Source organism: Rhinatrema bivittatum, chromosome 4 (assembly GCF_901001135.1).
Source record: "Rhinatrema bivittatum chromosome 4, aRhiBiv1.1, whole genome shotgun sequence".
Classification (NCBI taxonomy): domain Eukaryota; kingdom Metazoa; phylum Chordata; class Amphibia; order Gymnophiona; family Rhinatrematidae; genus Rhinatrema; species Rhinatrema bivittatum.
The window spans coordinates 16,187,019-16,204,211 of NC_042618.1; the positions used below are offsets into that span (position 1 = coordinate 16,187,019).

Genomic DNA, 17,193 nt, shown 5'->3' on the forward strand with positions numbered 1-17,193 from the left:
ATGTTTATTAACTCCTTCAAAAAAGTGAAGCAGATTTGTGAGGCAAGACTTGCCTTGGGTAAAGCAATGCTGACTTTGTTCCATTAAACCATGTCTTTCTATATGTTCTGTGATTTTGATGTTTAGAACACTTTCCACTATTTTTCCTGGTACTGAAGTCAGGCTAACCGGTCTGTAGTTTCCCAGATCGCCCCTGGAGCCCTTTCTAAATATTGGGGTTACATTAGCTATCCTCCAGTCTTCAGGTACAATGGATGATTTTAATGATAGATTACAAATTTTTACTAATAGGTCTGAAATTTCATTTTTGAGTTCCTTCAGAACCCTGGGGTGTATACCATCCGGTCCAGGTGATTTACTACTCTTCAGTTTATCAATCAGGCCTACCACATCTTCTAGATTCACCGTGATTTGGTTCAGTCCATCTGAATCATTACCCATGAAAACCTTCTCTGGAACAGGTATCTCCCCTAACATACTCTTTAGTAAACACCAAAGCAAAGAAATCATTTAATCTTTCCGCAACGGCCTTATCTTCTCTAAGTGCCCCTTTAACCCCTCGATCATCTAACGGTCCAACTGACTCCCTCACAGGCTTTCTGCTTCGGATATATTTTAAAAAGTTTTTACTGTGAGTTTTTGCCTCTACAGCCATCTTCTTTTCAAATTCTCTCTTAGCCTGTCTTATCAATGTCTTACATTTAACTTGCCAACGCTTATGCATTATCTTATTTTCTTCTGATGGATCCTTCTTCCAGTTTTTGAATGAAGATCTTTTGGCTAAAATAGCTGCCATTTTGATGCCCATGCTTTCAGACCTTGGTTCCTCTCTCCCTCCAGGACACTATGCAGTAATATCTGAAATGGGACAATATTATAATCCGTGCACAATATTAGTTCTTAAGTTGAGGTAAAGTGGCTTCATCCAAGTCGCATGGAGAGCAGTTTTCAAAAATCATATACCCAGGTGAAGGAACTTTTTAAAATGTGTCCACTCTCTCCATGGGTAAAACAGCTCCTATTGTGTTACAGCATTTATGCTTCTGTCTGCATCAAGTGGAGGTATTCTCAGCGGCAAGTATAGTTCAGGGAATACGATGATGCACATAGTTTTGCATTTTCAAAACTAGGCACGATGTTTTGAAGGGGAAAAACCAGCCGTAGGAAAATCAGGTGCAAATCTGCCCCGGTACTTTTTTTCCCTTGGCGAATTTTCAAAGGGAAAGTAGATGTGTAGGTAGGTTCAAAGTCCGGGGCAAAGTACACAGGGACTTCCCAACTCCCCACAGAGCCAGTGGGATAGTCAGAAGATCCTGATGTCCATCCTTGTACTGTACCGGTCTGTCCAAACACACAGAAGTTTATAATACATTGTATGTTGGGGGCTTTTTCTCTCTTTTTCATGATAGGCTTTGGATTTGGCGGCCATTGCAACAGAATATGCTCAGTTCAAGGATTGGTGGTGGAAAGTACAGCTCGGGAAATGTTATTACAGGTAAGGAGAGAGAGTTTTTTAAATCCCTGCATTTCCTTACCCTACTACTCCTATTTTTTATCATTTCCAGGGCTCTGTTATATGGACACTGTTGTACCCCTTCAAGTTTATTTGACATTAATGCTCTGGGATCTGAGCCACTTTTCCCCAAAGAACTTGCTACATTACACACAGTTGTTCATATAGATGTCCATATTCAAATGGGTTTTTCCAGGTAACTTCTGAGTTACCCAGACAAAACCCCAAAGTTTACCTTTCTGGCCCCTCTAATCGCATCCATTTTACCTGTGTAAGTCATTATATCCAGATAAGCCGGCGACATCCAGGTTAGACTTAAGTTAGCAGGATAACTTACCTGGCTAACTCAGATATTCAGAGTTAGCCAAATAAGTTATCCAGCTAGGTTTGTATGTACCTGACATCTAAAGGTATCTTGACAACTTTAATCTTAATAGCCTATATAGAAAATATAGCGAGTTAAGCAGCAAAAAATAAAAAATAAACACTTCCAGGTCAGTACATCCCCACCACCCGATTTCCTTCATCCTCCAAGCTCCGCAAAAGAAATTAAAAAATTTCTGGGAGCTCTCGGTCTGTCCTGCATTGCTACAGATAATGTTCTGACGGCAGGATGCTGCCGGGAGTAGTAGGAATGTGCAATGCTCCTGGTGGCTGTAGGCCTTTTGGGCAGTTCTCGGTGGGGTGGGAGGATTGTATTGGGGGGTTGTAGGTGAGTGGGGAGGGTATGAAATGGGGCTTGTATGTGATTGCAGTAACTTGAAATTCTAAGAATTTGTAGATTTTGTTCTGAACTTTGAATTCTGAAAATGTTACCTCCCTTTCAGGGTTTGCTCCACATGTGGAACACCCTAATACCACCAGCACATTCTCATACCGCTAAACATTTTAAAAGCTAGCACAATCCGTGTACATGATCACAATGGGTAGATTTTTTTTTTTTTTTTTAATGAACTTTGATTTCTGAACATTTTAACCCCCTACCCCTTCAATGTTTGCTCCACATTTTGGAACACCTAGAACTGCTGACTGGCATGTTTTGTGCCGTGCAAATTTAAAGGCTTGCACAAGCAGTGTACATGATCACAGCGGGTTGAAATTCTGTGAATTTGTAGATTTTCTTTTATGAACTTTGATTTCTGAAAATGTTAACCCCATACCCCCTTCAGTGTTTGCTCCACATTTTGGAACACCCTAGAACTGCAAAACACATTTTTGTGCTGGTAAATCTCTCTCTTTCCACTTGTCATAATTTGTGGGTAAAATTCTCAAAAATCAAAGGTCATCATGTAATCCTATTTGTTAGCAATGACATGCCAATGTCCTGAGTTCACTTAGGAGACAAGGGCAAGCTGTAAAGAGCGAGAGGTGAGAAAGGACTGAAATGGTTTTTCTGTTTCTGTTAGCTTCTTTGCTGATTGCTTTTGATGTTTTTAGCCTTTTATGACACAGGCCATAAATAGCTCCTTATCTCTTTTGTATTGTATGACATGATTGCTTGGTCTGACTAAGCAAGTCAAGCAACTATTAGAATTCAGTGTCTTATCAAAGAAATATTTGCTTCCCACTAAGAATTTTTTTTCTTGTGCAATAATTTACAGAAGTATCTGTTTGAGCCAGATTAGATCGTTATGTATATGTGTACTATATATCATACTGTAGATCATATCATTTATTTATTTATTGTTTTTGTTATACCGAGTTTCATGATAGGCATCACATCAACCCGGTTTACAAATAACAAGGAGTGTAAAGCATAACGTAACGTAAAAAACAATATTTTCAATAAGAACCTTGAACTTTAAATACAGTGAATCAGAAAAAGGGAGAGGGAAAGTTACAAAAAACAAGGAAAATAAACTTGGGATGGAAGGGGAGAAATTGAACAGCACAATATTTACATTTCAGCCTATTGATACATTAGAATAGCAAGTGAAAAAATAAGACTATGAAACGGTACATAGGTAATCAAATGAATAAATATGACACAGTTGTGAATGGTAATAGTATAATAAATATTCAGCAGGAATTAGTGAGAGAGGGTTTGAGGTTGGTTGATTCGTGTTTACATTCCATTATTGCATACGAGTTAGTGCTAGTGAGAGGAGGTTTTATTCAAGGCTTGGAAATGCTTTTTTGAAAAGCCAAGTTTTTAGTCTTTTCCTAAATGTTAAAGAGCATGGCTCTTGTCTCAAATCAGGTGGGATCGAGTTCCAGAGAGCTGGACCTGCTGATGAGAAGGCTCTGAGACTCAAGGATTTATGTTGGTAGGTTTTGGCCTTTGGAATTTGGAGTGACTCTTTGTAGTGTTCCCTGATAGGCCTGGCGGAGGTGAATTTTTTAAGTGGTATTTGTAGGTCGAGTTGCGTGTGTTGGTTGATAGTTTTGTAAATGATGTTAATGGTTTTGTACATGATTCTATAGTGGATCGGAAGCCAATGGAGGTTTTTGAGAATAGGTGAAATGTGGTCAATTTTCCTGGAATTTGTAAGGACTCTGGCTGCAGAGTCCTTACAAATTTATTACAAAATCCTTACAAAAAAAAAAAGAGTCCTTACAAATTCCAAAAAAAATCATATATACAAGGTCCAACTTGAATTACATTGGAGATACGTACAATACTGACAGAATGATGAAAAGTCAGAATTGCAACCTGTGATCAAATACACAGATTGTGCGAGCCTTTTCACTTCTCATTTGCATAGCAAAGCGGTTCTAGTTGAAATTTTTCACATCGAAATACAGTTTATCAAATACAGGTAAAAACACTTTTAAATTGTGAAAGAAAGATATTTTCATTTTTATTGTAAGTAGTTCCCCCCCCCCAAATATAAGACCTAACACATAGTTGCTTATTTTTGTGCACTCGGCTGTTCTAGGATGTTAGCCATGCCCAGGTGGCTGTCACAGACTGTACCATCAGAGCTTTGAACTAAATAGACAGTATGCAGAATTATTGCCTGTACTTAATAAGGATTATCAATTTGTGCACCAAAAACATTTGTTTTCTTTCAATTATGGAGCCCAAAACATAGTGTGCCGGCAGCGATTCTAGGGTGTATAAAAAGTTGGCTATTCTAGTATTAATTAATTAATTAATTAATTAATTAATTATTTATTTAGTGATTTTTTTATATACCGCGGCACGTTAAAAACATCACCTCGGTTTACAATAAACAATAATTCAGCAACAGGCTTTACAGACAAATTGAAATAACGTGGACATGATATATAATCAAAATAACAAAACAAATACAATAAACCATTAAGTTTATTGTCAGGTACATATTAAGGAACTGTTTGAATATAGCTGGTTAATGTTAAAGTTATCCAGGTACATATAACCAGATGGCTTTAATAAATCTAAACAATTATATTCTGAAATATCCAGGTAAAGTTTCTTGGATAACTTTAGGCAAGCATTTTCAGCAGGAGATTTGTACCTCTGAATATTCATGACAAGTTATCCGTCTAAATTGAGCTGAATAACTTGTCCACTTCCTGACTTATTGAATGAAAATGCTTCAGTTTATGGATTGCGATCAGATGAAACTCCGCTTTGCCCTCCTATGCCAGCAGCTCTGTAGTGCATGGTTATTAATTCCTCTCCTGGGGCCAAAGTTCCTCACCTCTGAAATGCACTCCACCTCTAGCTGCCAGAGGCCTTGCCTCCTAGCCACAGCGTAACCTCGTCTGCAATGTTTCCTTCTTTCCATTTCACTTTTTGTGCAGGTTAGGCTTGTACCGGGAAGCTGAAAAGCAGTTTAAATCAGCCCTCAACAATCAGGACATGGTAGATACATTCCTCTACTTGGCAAAAGTAAGTAAAAGGATTCTGTACCAGTCACACTGAATCATGTTACTTGGAGCAATGATTTAAAAGCTGATGTATTCATAGGAGCTAGCTGCCTTCTGTGCTGATCCAGTTTCTTACCATTTCACCTGTACTCTCAGTTATGTCAAGGAAACAGCTGTAGTTGTTCTTTGCTAGTTTTTAGGATGTTAAATAGATATGTTGCTTTTCAGGAAAGTTTTATAATCTAGGAGAACTGATGCTAATTTTCTTCCCTGGTTGAAAAAAAAAGGGGAAATGATTCCTGATGCTCAGACCAGATTCCTGGATCAGCATTTATTTATCATCTCAGTATCACTGAATATTGTTGACCTCTGGATGTGCAGAACTGCCTCAAGTTGAAGTAATGGAGGCCTGGGTGAGAGAGAGGTGGTTCTGTGATAGAGAGCACAGACTGAATGGGGCCTAGTCCCATCAGTTTCTGGGTTTAATTTGTAATTCACCCAGCCTAATTTAAAAATGTAAAGTTTGCTGAAATAGCTGAAAATGTCTGAATCACTGAAATATTTCAAGAGTTAACACTGTGTAAAGAACTCGTTCCTTTGATTGCATCTAAACCTGCTTCCTTCTAATTCGAAGGTTTGTTGTTTCTGTAGTACTCAATAGTAAACAATAGTGTTTAACATTTGTAAGATGCCCTTAGGGGTGCATTTATCAGAATGTGTTTAATTTGGGTACTAGCAGCATGCATAATACACAGTCCATTGCAGGGGATAAAGCTTTTAGGGAATTAAGTGTAGGTGTAGTTAGGATTTCGTGTTTATGAAAACTGCCCTACATTTAAATGGGCTGAAAAGCATATTTTAAATTTTGTCTGCTCAGTTTAATATTGTGGGTGCAATTTTCAAAACACTGAGTAGAAGCAGAGTTTTGCAGGTACTTTTTACCTGCGGGTTTAGCACCTGTTCTCAAAGGGAAAGTACGTTTATTCATTGAAAGTTACCCAAGGAAATACTACTTGCAGAGATTTGCACCAATTTATGTATTTATTATTTATTTGTAAATATTTGATATTCTGCCTTTACCAAGCTGGTGTCAAGGCAGATTACAATCACATTTATTAAATTCTTGCTACATTAGTATTGCAGTTTACAGTCATTAGGGAGCATATTCAGGAAAGGAGTATATGATATGATAGAAGGGAATCTCTGTTACATTCTTTATCATTGTTGTCAGGTTTTTTTTTATTTTGTTTTTTCAAATGAATTTAGAGGTTGATAATACAGTTTCATGATGAAGTTCCACTAATAAAATGATAGAAGGAAGTTGTCACAGTCTACAACCTAGTAGTCACTTTTTTTAAGTGAATTTAGGGATCGGTCTGGCTAAATAACCAAACCTGAATTCTTTTTTTTCTGAAGGTAAGGTCAAATGTCTCAAGGCAGCATCTTCCATGATTTTGGGCTGAACAGGCAGTCTGGCTTGAGTTAATTTGGTGTAAGCCAGAGGGAGGAGAGGATAGGATGGCCATCTGGGAGGGACTCGTATATGGGCCTTTTAGCACGAGCAGCGCTTTTAAAATTCGCCCCAAGTGGACTTAGTGCGCATGAAACACAAAAAATAAAATTTCAGTATTTTTTCTTTTGTTTTGTGGTTCCAATGAAATAGACAATGGCATTGACATTGTCTATTTTTAAACAAAGGCACTAGAACCAAGTCATCAGGAGTTCAAAAAAAAGCTAAAAACATGGCTTTTCCGTCAAGCCTTCCCAGATATCTAATGCTACCTAATCAAGTCTTTTAACCCAAATCATGGGTTATCTCACTGTTTTTTCCTATTACAATTTTTTTCAACTGTACCTTAATTTTTGAGCTCTTTCATCTTTGTATTTATACTTTACTCACACTCCATTTACTCTATCTCTTTTATATATATTTTTTTTTCTATATAATATTTATTACTACATTACTATGTTTAATTGGTTATCTATTCTATTTGTTCCATAATTTATTGTTAGTTGTATTGTTACCTGTTTTATTGTTCAACTGTTCTATGTAAAGCCCACTACTCTTTTTGGGCATTTAAAAGTTGTATGTAAACCGGATTGATTTGTAGTTCCTACAAGAACTTCGGTCTATAAAAATTAAAAATAAATAAAATAAATAAATCTCTATTGGTTACTACGCCTTTTTAGTTTGTTTTAGCACAGGGAGATTAAGCAGTATTTTTAAGGTGAATGGTGCTTTACGTATCTTTTTCTAGGCAGAATTTTTAAAGTTCTGTGCTCCAACTACTATGCTCTAGCGTTAGACTAGGGCAGTGGTTCTCAACCCTGTCCTGGGGACCCCCCCCCCCCCCCCAGCCAGTCGGGTTTTCAGGATATCCACAATGAATATGCATGAGAGAATTTGCATACACTGCTTCCATAACATGCAAATTTTCTCTCATGCATATTCATTGTGGATATCCTAAAACCTGACTGGCTGGGGGGGGTCCCCAGGACAGGGTTGAGAACCACTGCACTAGGGAATAGGTGGCCAACTCTGGTCCTCAGGAGCCACAAACAGGTCTGGTTTCCAGGATATCCACAATGAATATGCATGAAAAAGATTTATATACAATGGAGGCACTGCATATACATTGTATATAAATCTCTTTCATGCATATTCATTGTGAATATTCTGGAAACCAGACCAGTCTATGGTTCTTGAAGATCAGAGTTGGCCACCACTTTGCTATGGTTGGATATGAACAAAGCCTCTGAAAGTTCCCGAGGGTTTTTATCATCTTTATTTTGTTTATATAGTTCCACAACTGTCACCGTTGTCTTTGACTACATTTTAACTATTTATTTAAAAGTTCTTATTACTTGTGTCTCTAACCCCATGATATCAATTAATTTCTGTAAACTAATCTCTAGATGCACTGAGCCACAATGTTTCCTTGCAAAGAGGGGTCCCACAATCACAGGGGGATGTCACCACCATAGTGGGGACCATCCACCGAAAAAGCGGCTGTATATGACGCATACGTTTGTATCGCGGCCAAATACAAAAGAATGTGACGAGCAGCCCTTTAACACGATGGTGGCCCCAACCTCACGGGACCGCCTTAAAAGGCCGTTGGCCCGAAAAATAAAAGATGTGGCAAATGGGGAAGTTGAGCAGGGGTCAATGCAGACCTCCATCTCAACCCGGGTCTGCCAATCCAGGTGGCTACAACTCCCACAAAAAGTAAAAAATAGAAAACTTTAGGTGCTTGGCGATGGCCCCCCACACCCTCCTCCCTCCAAAGTCCAACAATCAAACTCCCCCACCAAACCACCCCCCCTTCCAGAGCCCTCCCATACCTTAAATTGGATCCTGCGTCGGGGCCAGGTGTACTCTCACCATTTCCAAAATGGCACCAACCTGAACCTGCCCCAGACATGTAATTGGGGTAAGGTCTGTGGATCAGACCCAGGCCACCTATTTAGAAATGAGATAACAGATGAATGCCACCTGATTATTGTCTGTTTGTAAAATTTAGATTAATTATCTAAAGAGGAGCTGTTTATCAGATCCAAACATAATAGAATTTATTGCAGGTAATATAAACATTTTTTTCTTTTTACTTTTTTATTTAGAAATAAGAGCGAACAAATACATTGTAGATGACAACATTTTTATTATATCTACAACTTATTTCTCCATAGTCAAGAGGACTGACAGAGCAACCACACTCTTATTTAAAAATATAACCCATCTGTAGTAAACGTTTCCACTCATCTTAACCAGGTGCTTGAGTTGTTAATGGCCCACAACCAATTTTCTCATTAATAATATTAACAATTAGAACAACTGAAATTTCCTTAGAACATAAGACATTTATTTATTTGTTTTAAAGCTCTTATATACCGCTTCATCAATAATGGTAGGTCTAAGCGGTTTACAAATTAGACAATCAAAGCAAAACTCAGGGTAACATAAAATGAGTAGAAATACATGTTCATGACTGAAAAAAAGCAATAAAGGGGTAAAAGGAAATGGAGAAGGAAAGGAAAAAATACAATTAAGATACACAAATTATTTATAGATAATCATGAATAAGTGAGTCTTTATATGTTTCTTAAAATCCTTAATATTGGGTAACATTTGAGGTGGTCTGGGAGTGAGCTCCACAAGGAAGGACCCATAATGCAATCAGACCAAGGGTCCATCAAGCCCAGCATCCTATTTCTAACAGTGGCCATTCCAAATCACAAGTACTTGGCGAGTACTCAAACATTAAATAGATCTCAAGTTACTATTTCTTATTGATTAACAGCAGGCAATGAATTACAAAGCATAATTATGCATTGAGTGAAGACATTTTTTTTTCCAATTTGTTTTAAATGAGCTACTTGCTAACTTCATGGGGTGCCCCCTAATCCTTTCATTATCTGAGAGAGTAAATACCTAATTTACATGAACCTGTTTAAGTCCTTTCATGATTTTGTAGACCTCTATCATATCCCCCCTCAGCTGTCTCTTCTCCAATCTGAATAGCCCTAACCTCTTTAGCCTCTCCTCATAGGGGAGCCATTTCATCCCCTTTATCATTTTGGTGACCCTTTTTTGTACTTTCTCCAGTGCAACTATATCTTTTTTGAGATGCGCGTATCTTATAAAATCCAGCGTACTTTTTAAAAAAAATCTACCCCTTTGTGATTTAATTTGGCATTAAGAAGATTTTGAAAAGATCAAAAAATTTGTTTATCCATTTCCAAGTGTGAACTTACATATACGCGCTTCGCTTCATTTACTTTATTGGTAAACTCCAAAATATCTCAATCTAGCTCCCTTTTTTTCCAAATAGTGCACCCAATTATTTCTCCCCTCAAAACAGCTATTGCTGATTCCCAAAACAGTATTGCCTGAGAGCTATTTAGGGCATTATGACACACAAAATCTTGCCATTTGTCACCAAGAAACCGTTTAAAATTGCTATCTTGTAATAACCACGCTGGCAGTTTCCCTGTCCTATAAGAAGACTTTTGTAAGCCTAGTTCTACGACGCCTGACACTGGATAGTGTTCTCATATAGTCATTGGTTCAGTCTCTGCTCTAGAGCCAAGCAATCGTCAGATACAAACATAATCCAGTCTAGACTTAGAGGGATGAGATCTGGCAATGTGGGTACAATCTTTAGTACGAGGATTTAATATTCGCCAGATATCCGAGTTGCAGCATAATACAAAAAAATTTAACCCTCTAGCAGCTTTATTATAAGCTGCTAAATTTGCTGGATATCTATATACAGAAGGGTCCCATAATATTTGACATCAGCTCTGTAAAGAATTTGGGATCCTAGGTATTCGGCCCATAGCCAGCAGCTAAAATAGTAGATTTCCCTTCCTCATCTGTAATCGTTTTCTGTACTGTGAATGAAACCGATTTATGGAACAAAATAGCAAAACACCAGCTTTTAGAGGTGCCTTGGGAAGCAAATACGTGCCCTACCCATCGCCGCTTTAACTTCATGTGCTTTTTATGAGACGTGCGTTTCCTGCAAACATGCCGTAGTCCCTTTTAATCTTTGGATTTGGGTTAACACCTTCTCCATTTTTACAGGCATACGCAGTCCTGCAACATTCCACATGATGCATTTTATTGTCGACCCCCATACTATTAACATAATGAAGCAGACCATAGTCACCATTGTGTGGGGAAACACCATAAACAAGGTCTCCCTATAAGAACCAGCTGCATAGCTTCCCCTCTGTTGACATATAATCATATAGGGTCTGGCCAACTGTTTCTTTTAAATGACCAATATACTCACATAACCTCTTCTCTCCCCTACCCCCCATTCCCATGCCTCTTCTCCCTTCCCCACCCTCTGTGCACCTGTCGCTCCTGCATCGGAGTACAAGGAGTCACCACAGTGCATTCAGGCACTGCCCCCCCCCCCCCCCACCACCACCACCACCACTGAAACTTCCCCAGTCACAAAATCAAAAAGGATAAGCAAACAAATAACATTCGTGGAAATGTTTCCAACTATAACGCGAGCAAACAGTACTCTGGAGTGCGTGCCAACTCGCACAATTTACCCCATGATCCAAGTTTTAAAGTTAACAAGCAAAACGTTCAAGGATATAGCTATACAGTGTGGTCAGCCTCTCCTTGTCCAGCACTGGAGCCGTGTCGTGGATGTAATCAGCCGAAACATTCCCTATTTACTGCACAATTCTTCACTTGAGTACGCCATTTTCCTCAGTCACTGTCGAAGCATCTGGCGCCGACCGTGTAGGCATTGTATCCACAAAGGGTTGTGCGGTTTGCACTGATTCAAATACCATCATTTTTCCATCATGCCACACTTTTAATTTTCCTGGATAGACTAGCACAAACTTGATTTGCTTCTTCACTAAGACAGTGCACGTGCGGAGAACTCCCTCCTCTTCGCTGCCGCTGCTGCCCCAAAGTCCTGAAAAAGCAAAATTGTATTCCCATGAAACTCCAAAGTTCACCGCTTATTTCTGTCGCAGAATTTCTGCCTTGTGTGCAAAATTTAAAATGCGGGCTATTACCGCTCCCTGTTTCAGCAGGTTGGCTCGCTGTTGCCCCAGTCCGTGGGCTCTCTCCACCTGCACGTGGCCTTGCAGATCTGACAGCCCCAGCGCTCATGGCAGCCAAGTTTCAGGGGTCAGACATAAATCTTTATCTTGTAGCGATTCCGGGAGGCCGAGTTGAATATTATTCCATCTGGATCTGTTTTCTAAGTCTCCCAACTTTTCCGTTTTCTCTGCCACAGACTTTTCCAGCTTTGTAAGTTTTAGCTGCAGCTTGTTTACCTCCTCTTCATTGCAGCATCCGTGCCTCCGCCGTGTCCATCCTGCTGTTAAAAGCCTCAAGGGAGTCCTGAATTGACTGCATGCGAGCTGTTAAGGAATCTAATTTCTGATCAGGTTTCTGATTGATCACTTGCACGATGGCCTCCGTTAAAGTAGAAATCATATGCTCAGTGAGACCACCTGACTTCTCCTCACCACGCGCGTCCACCATGTTTATGCCGTGCTGCTTTGTTTTCTCAGCGTTCTTCTTCACTATTTTAGTGGACATTGCCACTATCAGAGTTATCCGACGGTGCTACAGCCGTTTTCCGTACTCGGGGAATAAATTTGAGTCAGCGGGGGGACCTGTTAATGCAAAAGAAAAAGGTAAGTAAGGGAGCAGTACCTGGAGCTACACTAACTTGTGTCCGCTTCACTTCACTGTATCATGTGACCCCTATATAATTTTTAATAAAAAAAATGACAAGGGCAAAAAATAGGCAGATATCACTTCTACAGATAACAGTTGGTCAAAAATCTATGTGTGTTTCTGGAAGTCATTTGCATGACATTGCTAAAAATTGGAATCACTCTTTTGAAGCTTAATGGTATCATAAAATATTGTTGCAGAATGTAATTGAGATTTGAGATCCCTTGGGTTGAATATATTTTTGTTTATCTTTAAGCTATAGTCTCCTTCCCTTTGTGTGACTGCTTTATTCTCTCAGATGTCCATATTCAGAATCCTGCCGAGTAGATGAGTTATTTGGATAACTTCATCTGGATATTCTGTTTAGGTATTCTGCTGAATATCCATGTAATGTTCCCTAGATATATGTATGGGGACAGTCCTATAGTTAGCACTCAGTATGGCACTATCTAGTTAAATAAGTTAGCCCACCTTCACCAAACCTCCAGCCACACCCCCTTTTGTCCAGGTAACTTTGTTTGCACAATAAAGGAAGAATATTTTTAAAGGGGAAGATTTATGCAGGTAACAGTTGATTTTACCCACATTAATCTTTTTAATTTCTACCTCTCAGGACCTTGCATCCATACAACACTGTGGTTATAGAAGGACATTGTACTATGTATTTATATGTGTGCCTCACACTTTTAGGTATATACGCGCTTGGACCAACCTGTGACAGCTTTAAATCTTTTTAAACAAGGGTTGGAACGATTTCCAGGAGAAGTAAACCTTCTTTGTGGAATTGCCCGTATTCAAGAGGTGAGTATTGTTATTGCGAGCTGGTTAATTCATCTGTAGTATGTTGTTAAGGCACAGAAATTCAGTGTACAGTTCAATTGTTCTTCACCTTGTAAGTAAAGCTGTTGATTATTGGTGTGTGTTACAAAGTGGTTGACTAAATTTGATTCCCAGGTTAGGCTACTGTTCCTGAGAACACTTCAGACTGAGATCATTGTAGTATTCCTCGCATATTCTTTTTTTTTTTGTTGTTTGGGATGGCAGAACCAAGTACCACACTTACCAATGGGGAAAGGACAAAGCTTATACCTTTCTTTGTATCCCTTCAAGTTTAAGTATTTTCCATATGCAGAGGAGTGGAAGTGAATGGAGAAACAGTGCAGGCAAGGCTATGTATAATGACTCCTTAGAAATGTATTTATTTTATTTAGATTTATGTTCCACTTTTCACAGTGCTTCAAAGAAATGTTTCAGGCCTGCAACTCCACAGTCAAGGCATAGGGATTTAGTTCCCATCCAATGCTATCTATGGTCACACAGACCATACTGATTGGAGCAAGTCACAGATTAACTATAGCTACAGTGCAACATGAGAAGAGCAGACCATTCTTGAAAAGAATACAGTTTTAGATGAAAAGGAAAAAAAAACAATTATCAGGATTATTAACGGTTGAAAATGTTTCACAGTTTTAAGAATTTACTCTGCCGAATAAGGAAATCCCAGTACATTTTTAGGATAGCATTGTTGATGAAGAGATTCCAAATATTGTAAATACTCTACACTAAAAAGCACTGCATAAACACTATGATACAATACTGGTAGCTCTGAATTGCCCAGATATATATTAACTATACAATAACCAACCTCGTTTCCTTAAATATATAATTCTGCAACCTCCAGAACAATCTAGGAAACCTCTAGATTTTGTGTGTTTTGTGCGGTTGCCTTCTGTGGTCCAGCCCTTTATTTTGACTGGCCACTTAGATGGCTTCCGTGTTTTATTCTTAAGTTTTATTAAATAACTATTTTTTGATAATTTTTCTTATTTTTGTAGCTCAATTACTATTCAATCGTTTGTGCATTAGTTCCCCGGTGTGCGGTGCGATCCCTCTTTAATTGTACATTTACAAATGCACTTATCTTTGAGTTGTTCAATTACCGCCGCTATTATCATGGGACCACCTCCGCTTGCCCGACACTGGCCATGTTTCGGCAGTTGTCTGCCTGCTTCAGGGGCCTCGGGAAGGAATTTCTGGTCGCGGAAACTCCGTCAGGAATGCACTGCTGTTTATTTTTCAGTTTAACTCGTCAGCGTGAGCGGCGCCTTCACTTGAAGCGGAGGTGGTCCCATGATAATAGCGGCGGTAATTGAACAACTCAAAGATAAGTGCATTTGTAAATGTACAATTAAAGAGGGATCGCACCGCACACCGGGGAACTAATGCACAAACGATTGAATAGTAATTGAGCTACAAAAATAAGAAAAATTATCAAAAAATAGTTATTTAATAAAACTTAAGAATAAAACACGGAAGCCATCTAAGTGGCCAGTCAAAATAAAGGGCTGGACCACAGAAGGCAACCGCACAAAAACCACAAAATCTAGAGGTTTCCTAGATTGTTCTGGAGGTTGCAGAAGAAACAGATATATATTAAAGCATTTTCCCCATAGACGCAAAATGGGAAAATCCCTTTGGTATGCCTGGGCCTTAGTGAAATGAAACAGGTAAGTATGAACAATTGACTGATCTTTTTAAAAATCTTGCAACAGTGTTTCATGAAGGAAACATTTATTACAGGCTGTATTTAAAACATGCATGTTTTTGGAAAAGTGTCCATTTTTGATCCTATGCAAGGATTTTTAAGGGTAGAAATTCCATCTGTGATGGGAAAGAGTATAGCCAAAATGAACAGACAGATGATAAATTGCTAATGGAAGTTAGGGAAGCTAACCAATTTGGCAGTGCAATAATGAGAGATTTCAGTTACCACAGTATTGACTGGGTAAATGTATCATCAGGACAACCATAGGGAGATAAGAGTTTCTAGATGAAATAAATGACTGCTTCATGGAGCAGCTGGTCTGAGAGCTGACAAGAGGGGGAGCCATTTTAGACCTAATTCTTAGTGGAATGCAGAATTTGGTGTGAAAGGTAATGGTAATGGGGCTGCTCGGCAAGAATGATAATGCAATCAAATTTGAGTTAATGACTGGAGTGAGGATATTAAGTAAATCTACTGTTCTAGCATTTAACTTTCAAAAGGGAGGAAAATAGTTAGAAAAAAACTAAAAGGTGCAGTTACAAAAGTAAAGAGTTTACATCAGGCATGGACATTGTTTAAAAATCCCATTTTAGAAACCCAGGCCAATGTATTCCATGCATTAAAAAAGGAAGGCCAAACGACTGCCAGGTGAGGTGAAATGTTATTTTAGCCAAAAGAACGTCTTTCAAAAATGGGAAAAAGGATTCAGCTGAAGAAAATAAGAAAAAGGATACGCATTGGCAAGTTAGATATAAAACATTGATAAGGCAGGCAAAAAGAGAATGTGAAAAGAAGCTGGCTGAAGAGACAGAAATTCATGATGAAGCTTTTTTTTAAAATATTATCCACAGCAGGAAGCCAGTGAGGGAATCAGTTGGACCGTTAGATGATAAAGGGGGTTAAAGGGGCACTTAGAGTATACAAGGACATAGTGGAAAGACTAAATTAATTTTTTGCCTCCGTATTTAGTGATGAGGACGTTGGGGAGAATAACCCATGCTGGAAACTGTATTTAATGGGATAATTTTAGAAGAAATGAAACAAATCACCATGAACCTAGAAGATGTAATAGGGCAGATTTACAAACTAAAGAGTAGCAAATTGCCTGGACCAGATGGCTTACACCCTAGAGTTCTGAAATAACTCAAAAACTAAATTGCAGATCTAGGAATTTGTAATCTATCATTAAAGTTGTATATTGTTCCTGAGGATTGGAGGCTGGGCAATGTGCTACTGACCTTTAAAGAAGGTTCCAGGGGTGATCCAGGAAACTTATAGACCTGTCAGCCTGACTTCAGTGCTGTGAAAAATCATAGAAATTATTCAAAAGAATAAAATCACAGAACATATAGAAAAGCATGTTTTAATGGTTCACAGAGCCAGCATGGATATACACAAGGAAAGGCTTACCCTCATCAATCTGATACATTTTTTTTGAAGAAGTTAATAAACATGTAAATAATGGTGATAAAGTGGATATAGTATATTTGGATTTTCAGAAGGCGTTTGATAAAGTACCCCATGAGAGATTCCTGAGAAAAATTAAGTCTTGTGATAGGAGGCAGTGTCCTATTATGGGTTGCAAACTGGTTAAAAAATGAGTAGGTATAAATGGTCAGTTTTCTCAGTGGAGAAAGGTAAACAGTGGAGTGCCTCGGGGATCTGTACTGGGACCAGTAGTTTTAATATATACATACATACACACAAATATATATATATATATATATATATATATATATATATGATCGGGAAGAGGGGGAACAGTGAGTGAAGTGATCAGATTTGTAAATGAAACAAAATTATTTTGCATAGTGAAATCACAAGTGGATTGTAGAAATTGCAAGAAGTCCTTGCGATACAGGATGACTGGGCATCAAAGTGGCAGATGAAATTTAATGTGGAGAAGTGCAAAGTGATATACATAGGGAAAAGTAACCCACAATGTAGTTACATGATATTAGATACCGTACCATACCAGGAAAAGGATCTGGGCGTCTTTGTAGACAATGCTTCAAAATCCTCAGCTCAGTGTATGATAGCAGTTAAAAAAAAAAAAAAAAAAGCAAACAATGTTAGGAATTATTAAAAAAGAAATAGAGAATAAAATGGAGAATG

General features: G+C 38.5%; 1 protein-coding gene across 3 annotated transcripts in view; it reads left to right on the plus strand.

Annotated features, from left to right (window-relative positions):
- Positions 1–17,193, plus strand: part of TTC8 (tetratricopeptide repeat domain 8) — a 167,321-nt gene that overhangs the window by 115,157 nt on the left and 34,971 nt on the right. For all 3 annotated transcript variants that reach the window (XM_029597759.1, XM_029597757.1, XM_029597758.1), the window contains 3 exons: positions 1,410–1,495; positions 5,246–5,333; positions 13,224–13,334. In XM_029597759.1, coding sequence (XP_029453619.1) covers positions 1,410–1,495; positions 5,246–5,333; positions 13,224–13,334 — 285 coding nt within the window. The remainder of the gene's footprint in view (positions 1–1,409; positions 1,496–5,245; positions 5,334–13,223; positions 13,335–17,193) is intronic.